This window comes from Habropoda laboriosa, unplaced genomic scaffold (assembly GCF_001263275.1).
Source record: "Habropoda laboriosa isolate 0110345459 unplaced genomic scaffold, ASM126327v1 scaffold172, whole genome shotgun sequence".
Taxonomy (NCBI): domain Eukaryota; kingdom Metazoa; phylum Arthropoda; class Insecta; order Hymenoptera; family Apidae; genus Habropoda; species Habropoda laboriosa.
The window spans coordinates 1,026,223-1,035,487 of NW_017100331.1; the positions used below are offsets into that span (position 1 = coordinate 1,026,223).

The following is a 9,265-nucleotide window of genomic DNA, read 5'->3' on the forward strand; positions in this document are numbered from 1 at the left end:
ATTTTCTTTATATAGGCAAGCTTCTTTTTCCTGTGATATCGTATCGAATCGTTAACAAATAATACACAAAATATCGTATGGTAAAGTTACAATTCAAAAATTTTGCAATTTATAACAAAAAAAGAACATTAGATAAATCAAAGTTATAGCTGTAACTTTCTCTGCTTTAAGTATACAGTTTAACATAGACACGACGAGTATTAAAACTCATAATCAAAGTGTGTAACATTAATTGAAATTGCTAGTATTCAAATTTTCAAACTTAATTGAATAATTTTCTTTTACTAATCCTAAGTAAACGTTGGAAAAGTAAAAGAATATCAATTTAAAATGTTAAATGTCAAATTTGTATTACTTGCTTTTATAATATGCTCGATGAAATAAGAAAAGCTTTGTGTGACGTTAAAAATGATAAAAGAACAGTATAGAAAAAGGAAGATATTTTTAAAGCATACTTTAAAAATTATTGTTCAGAATTTCAGAAGTGAAATAGCAATAAAATGAAGAAGTTTGAATTTTTATACACAATATATACATTTATACTAATTTTTATTACTTACAGTTACTTACTGCCTGACAAAGGTCGTTCAGGGAAACAAAAGACTGGAGTGGTTCGCAGATCTGGCGGTTCACCAGTATGGGGTCACACTTTCATTTATAAAGACGTGAGTCTGCAAGAACTGGCAGAACGTGGACTAGAATTAACAGTCTGGGACCACGATCGTATCGCTAGCAACGAATTTCTAGGTGGTGTTCGATTTAATCTTGGCACAGGTATATACATATTTCCGTAAATAAATTTATTCGTCTTAATGCTACATTCTTGTCACAAGACATATTGTTTTAGGTAAAGTTCTTATTGTGTATTATGAAATTTGTACCTGAAAATTTAGCATTTAGCATTGTGTTCTTTATTCCCTTGTGGAAACAATTTTTAAACGTCATCTTTACTACCTTAGGATTTCATAAAAGTACAAGAAATAAGAAATGCTCGAACGCTTTGTTAACTTACACAATATTGATAACAATGAAAATCCAGTTATTTGGATTACTTAAATACCAAAACTTATGACAAATAATTGTATTCTGGTACAATATTTTTAAACATTACAACATCAATATATTATTTAATTTTGTAGAATACTAAAATATAATCATAATTTTGTACAATGAACGTGACACTTTGACACTGATTTTGTTGAGACTTTGGTGCATGGTAGTACTCAAAGAATATTCGGCACGTATTCTTTTATATCGGCAATTATCCACAGTGAAGAGGTGAAAATCGTCGTGAAAGTTGGTGGTAGTAAACATTTTCAAGATATTAGGCCAAGTATGTTTACCGCTTCATTTTTTAGGGCGATGTTCGCCCCTTCAATATGGACAATTGCTATAAGTACAGTACACAGACAAACGATCTGTTTTAATTTCTATCTATGAATACAACATAACGACTTGAAAATAAGATCTTCAATTCGAGCAGTGAATTAAGTCGACTTAATGAAACATTCCAGGAAAACACTACGGGAAACCAGTAGATTGGATGGATGCAACTGGTCGTGAGCTATCGCTTTGGCAGAACATGCTCGAGAGGCCTAACTTCTGGGTTGAGGGTGCCGTGACCTTGAGGCCGAATCTGCATAATCATGGAAAGAACATCACCTCCTAGGCATCCGATGTCGTCTCACAGTGATTTCTTTTGTACTTAAGTGACACGTTCGTTCGTGAACCACGAGAGGTCTCCGTCTCAACGAAGCTCGAAACGCTTCGGTCTAGTTTAACTTAAATACATACGTATCGTGTATATACGTAGCCGTAAAAACGTGCTACACGTCGGATAGTTCCGAAAACGCGACTTTCGAAAAAGAAAATCAGTGCCTTTGGGAACGACGCGAACACGTCGTATCCTGTTTATAGGGCACAGTCTAAATTCTCAAGGACACGGTACTGAAAATGATCTTAGCGAGTACTTGCTCGAAGGACCTCCGAAGGATTTCCGAGTATTTGGTTCTGAAATTAGTTTATGACCATTTGTACATGATCGTAGTAGCAGATAATTAGAGTTCTAATCTGTAGTTTACGTTTGCTTTCTGTTTCTAATTACGTTTTCGAATTGCTGTATGAAAGATCGTACGATACATGGTTTTCTTTAAGTGATTTTTTTTTTTTTGTATCGCTGTATCCTTTTTTGTTCATTCGCTCTTTTACTTTCGTTCGTTACCTTTTCTCTCCTTTCTTTTTTCTTTTTCCTGTGGTATCTACTATACTTACAGAGCAAATCCTGATCGAGTGGCCGACGAAACATCGATTTGCGAAGTTCGACGCGTAAAATTCGTGCAATACCGTGAAAAAGCATGTCTCGCTCATTTTGTCGAATAATGTTTCGCAAAATTTTTTAACGAGCATCCGTCCAGTCACGAGACGAGATGATCATTGCGTATACTATTGAGACAAAAAAGCATTGACCGCTGTACTGTGCACGTAGGGCAACAGCGGATGCTTGTTCGTTCTCCTCCTTGGAGGAAGAGAAGTGTGCTGGACACAGGGATATATGTATACACATTTGGATTCCTAAATTTTATATTTTGGTAATATGATAGATATTTGATCATCCTTTGATGAGTAAAATTAATATCGAAGCAGAAAGTAAATTTTTATATTTGCATGTGTAACAGTAGACACACTGGGAGTTATTTTTAACGTCAAACAAACCAAGTATACGAGTAATTGTAACTTCGAAGAAAACATAGGTGGTGGTAGTAGATAAACGTTATTGGACTGCTGGAAAAAGAAACCAGTGGAATCAGTCTCTGATGGCTCGTAACAAAGGTGTATAAGAATATGTTAAGAGACACCGAACCAGCAGCAGTAGTGCCGCTAATAACCCATGAGATGGAAACGTTGACTATACATATATTTTTTTTTATTGTTAAAGTAATTGGAATATCTTTTTCAGTTTTTTAAATCTCAGTATTGATTGAAAATAGAGAGAAGACTTACACTTAAATCATATATACTCACCACGCTCCCATTCTTCCAAATGGGAGTAGAGCACAGCAGCGGTCAATGAGTATCTACCATGCATTCTTCGTGGCCAAACACATTAAATAGTATATAATTTCGATGATACAGCTTCGTTCCAAACGTACGGATCTTTTTTAATAATATTCATCGCTCACAAAAATATGATATAATTTTAACAATCTTCCTTTTAAAGATTAAAAAATAAACGAAATATATATTTTTTCAAGTATATTTTACGTTATACCGTTTCAAGAACAACATCAACGTTTGGAACATAGCTTGCATTGTGGACACTTTCCTTTCTTAGAGAGAAAGATGCTTCCAGTGTGTACAATACTCGAAACGATTTCTTACGTTGAGCATTGCCAGAATGATGGAACGGTGTATTTAAGGAATTAAATATGACCAGTTCCTAGTATTTTAGAAATATATTCATAAAAATGTTATATTTATACATTTACGTAGTATTATACAATATACGGTAGGCCACGGGACTTTGGATCAATTACAATCAACGGATTGAAAATCTCAATATAAAAATCAGTGTTTCATACTACAGCGTACGAATACGGGATGTACTTATAATTATCTGGAATAATTGCGAAACACTAATTCATGAAACTTCCTTCTAGGAATATCAATACTCGAGTATTAATTATATCTAGAACGAACTGAAAGGCTGGCGTAATCGTACTTAATTATTACAATACCGGGTACCCGGTTATTGCATATAGGCAAGTATAATGTAACCGAATTATCTACTTATCTGTAAGACTCTTCCTAAATACAGGGTTAACAATCGAAACCATTAAACTGCCTTCGACATATGCTCTCGCGTAAACGCGTGTCAAGGAGTCGATTATTAGGAAAAATTGCCAATACGCCCGTAGCAGAGGGTTTCGGTTGGATGTACTGTGGTCGTTCACGGTTTGTCGAGAAAAATCGGATTTGTTGCGAGACTATGTTGTGTACGTTTAAGGACCAATAACATTAAATTATGATAATAAAGTCAATGACAGGAAGAAAGAACAGAGTGTTAAAATTCGCGTCACACGCGTTGTTTGTTTCCGTTCGAGACGGTGTCGAAAAAAAAATCACGTGACAGTAGAATCGAACCGTTCGACCGATCAAAACGAAACAGAGAAACAGACATTTATTTATATGTCACTCATCAGTGTACGTGATAATAAAACTTTTGTACGTTTAGTCATGAATTATACTTTATTCAATATATACATATATATATGTGTGTGTATAAAAAGTTAACATCTAGCAGGTACTAATTCAAACAAATGCATCATCAGGCACGTAGATGAGATTTTTATGTAAAAAAGAAACAAAATATGGAAGGAGTAAGAAATATTTGTGCATTATTTCAATCAATCTTTACTCTACGAGCCTGATAGTTGTTTTCGTCATTTACTGAAGAAAAAAAACAGGATCAGAACTGATATCCAAGGGATACTTCGGCTTACTTAGTCTGTGTTCAAAGATCGTCATTTAAGATAAACCGGTTTCCTTCAGAGTTTTTCCCGGAATATCGACGCCTGCATTTCCCAAACGCTCCTAAATTCAGAAACATATTAGTTAAAATATCATTGAAACAGTAGCTTTAATTCACATACCAATAAGATTGATTCGATTAAATTGAAATACTGGAATAATAAATACTGTACAGTGAATAAGAAAAAGACTAACTAAAGTTGAATAATGTATAACGAATATTTTGTTATTAAATACATACTACATATCTGCGAAAATTAAGAAACTAAATGCTTTAAGACAAAATAAAGTATAATATTGCAGAATATTTTATAAGTAAAACATGGATAAAATCCATCTTTGAGAAATGCTTAAAAAACTTCTATGTGTTATAATTATTTTTTCTTAATACTTTGACATTAACAAGCATTACATACTTTGTACACTTATTTCACAATCTATGTTTTTATAAAAACACATTTGCTAATAACATATGTAAGTACCCAAAAATATTTAGTGGACATATTTAACTACATAAGTGTCACACTTATCTCTTTTGTACTGAGTGAGATTAAATTATTTCCATATTATCAGTTATGTAATAGATATTACCACTTTATCAAACAAGAATTAATTCATTTTCCTCAATAAGTATTTATCTAAATAAGAAATACATTATCATTATTCAACTTTCTGATTCTCTTTTCAGAATTTTATTGAATTCTCTCATTTAAAAAATTGGAAATCAATCAAGTAATATACAAAGCAGAACATTAAAGTTATACCTTTGTGGTCAAGAGGATCGCGTAACGACCTAGGCAAAGGTGTATAATGAATGTTGAAAAAAATATCGTCGAACTCTTCGACTGGGTTCGAAACGACTTTCGATGATAATTCTGAAGCCAGTTTTACGGTCTTCGAATATTTTCCTCGTATTTTAGCGTCCATTCGTTCCTGTCGTGTTATCAGACGCGAATCGAGGAAACGGACAGTTGAAGGTAACACGTGTATTGCGTATAATCTGTACCGATTGTAATCCTCATCATCGGTTAAGGTTGGATTAGTCAACTGGTCAGGGCACCCTGGATTACCTAGCAGACTAACGTACACCACGTTTGGGCAACATTCTTGTATCCTTTTCAACGCACTGTATATGTCGGTTATCTAAACAGTTTTTCGTTGAAATAAATGATAATAATGAATTATTTGAATTTGAATACTGAAATAAATTATTAGCTCATCCCGTAAATTCACGTCGTAATGTATTTCTATACTTAATGATACATTTCTTAAACACAGAATGGTAAGAAGGTTATATGACTTACAAGGAAAGTCACCAAATTCGAAAATTTTGATTTTAATGAAACTTTCTATATGAGTAGAACATAATGAAGTATGCAAGGAATAATTGTTTTTCAGTGGAAAATCACTTTGCAGAGGTGAAATTAACCCTCAAAGTTTTTTCGTTTTTTGAATATAATTTCTTTAAAACTTTAAACGTATGAATTAAACCTCAGCAATAATAATAAAAAATTTGTTCTTCGTCCAACGATTAGGAAGGTTAATAGAAACCAAATTTATTGTTATTCCTTTATTGCTTCTACTAATTAATTATAGCTCAGTATCCCGTAGAGAAATATTTTAGTTTTAAATTAATACCGTTAAATGATTCTATAAACATATAAAACTATAAACAATTACAAATTCTCCAATTTAACAAGTTATTCTTTGTAATATACAAATGTATTACGAAAAATTAACCATTATTCGATCATCTTTCTTAATAAATTTCGAACAAGTAAAAACTGTTTAATTGCAAATTTTAAACATAGTCTTGTCTATTTGTTAACATTTCAATAGCACAGTATTATTAAGTATTTATTTGTAGCTATTCGTTCAAAAGATTAAAACAGAAAAGAAATGTTTAAGCGCGGAGCATAGCATGCAAATTAATAATGAAATGTTCATTGCAACGCAAGAAACAATTTACATAATCATAAAATGCAATGCTTCGATCTCGCATAGATCGAATATCATTTAATATTTCGTTTCACAATCAATGGTATACATTCATTACTTCAAAATATTAACGAACACCTGTTTTCAATAGTGTTGTAAACGAAATGAGTATAATCAAATGTAAAAAACAAATTTTAAAAAATTGAAGAAATTGATTAAGTATTATTATATGACAATTATTATATAACAATTATTCAATGAGTAAAATATCTTTTTCATCGTCCTTCCTGGTTATGTCCTCTTCCTGATGAAAATATTCAAATATGAACAATGATTGCGTCATCGCGATTTATTCGAAACGATAAATACGAGGTGAATGAAAGAAAGATTGCCATCGAAACGATTCGAATTCCCGATGACATAAGACGCCAAAAGTATAATACGAACGCGCGTCTTGAATTTCAATCAAGATGAGTAACTCCTAAGTTATTTCTTTACAAGTTTGCCAATGAAACGAATACAGTTAACTTTACGCCTGAAGAAAATGTTTGCTTTTTCCTCCTTCGGTTCATCGGCTTAGCAATTAGCACAATTGTTGAAGATTTACAAGCCAGCAATATAGGTTAAGAACATGCGTGGTATTATATAGCTATTGTTACCGCCCATTACTCTCTTGCAACGAATAATTATGACGTAAATATGTAAGAGTATTTACAGATTTATCGCAATCCTAATACGGTGGTCATATATGCGACGAGTAGAAATAAAAAACGAATGATATGCAAATGAAATTCCTTGTTAAATAATTATAGAAGTATTCGACATGGCGTAAGAACAGGTACACAATGTTTATTTAACTTGAAACTGTGTGAAATGAAACTAAACAGATAAGCTAGAGAATGTTAATTTTTCCACTAATAAACCACTATTAAATTTTTATTTCAGAGAAATGTTAACAGAAACAATTTATTAAGCAGAAATTATCGAATTTTTTAACACTGAAATCTGACATAAAAGCTGCTAATAATGTTTGTTAATTTGGAATACGATAATTGCAACAATAATTACAGAACAATTATACGAATGAAGATTATTTATTTGGTTATGCAATGGAAGTCTTTCTATTCAAAGTACGATTACAATTCCATCTAAATAATAGTATATGCAAACGTATAGCTTGTCCTTCATTTGTTAAAATGAATCTTTGCTGTACTTGTTCGAAAAATTAACATTCTGTTAAATTTCACATAAATTTTAAAAGAGTACATTTGTATTTTTTGTACAACTTGTTTATCAATTATTAAAACGTTAAAATGTTGAATGAAGTAAAAACTAATAAGAACCATACAAAAAGTCATATGTAATAAAAATTAGAAGAAAAAAAACAAAATAGGAAAGAAGTTCATTCTGTAATTCAAGATGAAAACAACTTAATGATAATGCTACCAATAGGTACTTTAAAACATGCAAATACATAAGACGAGATAAATCTGTTTTCCAACGAGATACCGATGACGCTTCAAAACGTCCCATAAACTTATTGAAGCGAATAATTTAAAGTAAAACTTAAATGTAATCAATGAAACATTTATTCTTTAGAAAAACCTTACATATTAACTGATTTAACAAAATAAATAAATGCACTTTTATTTTGATATTTCAATTCAAATAACTAAATCATATAATCACAAATTCAAAGAAATTTATATTTTCTGCATTACTTTTTAATACATTTCTAAATTCAATTGTCCATTTTCTGTTAATAATTTCTATTTATTTAAAACCAATGAAAGTAATTTAATCGTGCACTTCGCAGAAATTAAAAAAACATTAATTGACGTTTGTATCGCTATCTCTCTCACGATAGTGAGATAGTGAACATCGTTAAATGCTTTTATTTAATACGTCACGTAAATATTTTTGCTGACAACTAGACGTCAGTCTACAGAAATTTGATATAACTGAACAATACACATGTAAATAACTCTAACTAAGAAATATGTAAAACGTATTAACCAAAAAATCACTGATAAAACATTTATTCTTCAACTTCTTTAATGCACACATATTAAGCAATTCTATCTGTCCTGAGAATAATATTTTTAATCCACCAAAACATTCTTTCTAATACAAGAAAAGAAATAAAAAAAAAAGAAAACAAACCTTGTTGTTGTTCAAACTGAGGGTACTTAATGTCGATATATGGGGCAATGTCCTCAAGTCCCGAAGTTTATTATTATCGAGAACCAGTTCTTGTAACCTTTGGAAGTATTTGACGGCAGTGATAGAGGTTAGTTCATTGTAAGAAAGATCTAAGCTCCTACAATTATCACCGACAACACCCACTAATCCTCCAGGGATCTTTTCTGCTCGTTGTCCCGTGTACCAAGCCTAGATCGTTGAAAACAGGTATGATAGTGTGTTTGAAGAATTCAAGCATCACTAAAAGAAAATTTTAAGTGTACGTTAGTGAAAATATTTGACGATTACCCGTTCATGTCGCATCGTTAAAGCACTCCTGTTAAAGTCTTGTTGGCCTTGCTCCGCCATCTTGAGCACATAGTACTATACTTTGAGAAATTATCATAAAATAATAAGAGTGATAGCACTTTAATTCAGCGGCAAATTCGCCATTGTTCATGGTATTTCTAGTAAAGTGAGTATCCAATAACACGGCTCGTTGGTCTAGGGGTATGATTCTCGCTTAGGGTGCGAGAGGTCCCGGGTTCAAATCCCGGACGAGCCCAGTGGATTGTTTTTATCATTTTTTATTTAATTTTTTTCGTATTAAAATTATAAA

General features: G+C 31.8%; 2 protein-coding genes and 1 non-coding gene across 3 annotated transcripts in view; 2 read left to right on the forward strand and 1 right to left on the reverse strand.

The window, feature by feature from the left end:
* The window catches only part of LOC108574465, an 84,475-nt gene extending 82,542 nt beyond the window's left edge, over positions 1 to 1,933 (forward strand). The window contains exons 18-19 of the mRNA XM_017937065.1: positions 563 to 774; positions 1,515 to 1,933. Coding sequence (XP_017792554.1) covers positions 563 to 774; positions 1,515 to 1,669 — 367 coding nt within the window. The 3' untranslated portion in view covers positions 1,670 to 1,933. The remainder of the gene's footprint in view (positions 1 to 562; positions 775 to 1,514) is intronic.
* Positions 1,934 to 4,278: 2,345 nt separating this feature from the next.
* LOC108574454 (leucine-rich repeat-containing protein C10orf11-like) lies at positions 4,279 to 9,027 on the reverse strand. Its single transcript, XM_017937054.1, has 4 exons — positions 8,956 to 9,027; positions 8,629 to 8,856; positions 5,292 to 5,670; positions 4,279 to 4,590 (listed from the first exon to the last, which is right to left on the reverse strand). The coding sequence occupies exons 1-4, from the start codon at positions 9,013 to 9,015 to the stop codon at positions 4,511 to 4,513; spliced, it is 747 nt and encodes a 248-aa protein (XP_017792543.1). The 5' UTR covers positions 9,016 to 9,027; the 3' UTR covers positions 4,279 to 4,510.
* A 112-nt stretch (positions 9,028 to 9,139) lies between these two features.
* Positions 9,140 to 9,211, forward strand: Trnap-agg. The gene has a single exon. It is a non-coding gene; the product is annotated as a tRNA-Pro (tRNA).
* Positions 9,212 to 9,265: the final 54 nt, after the last annotated feature.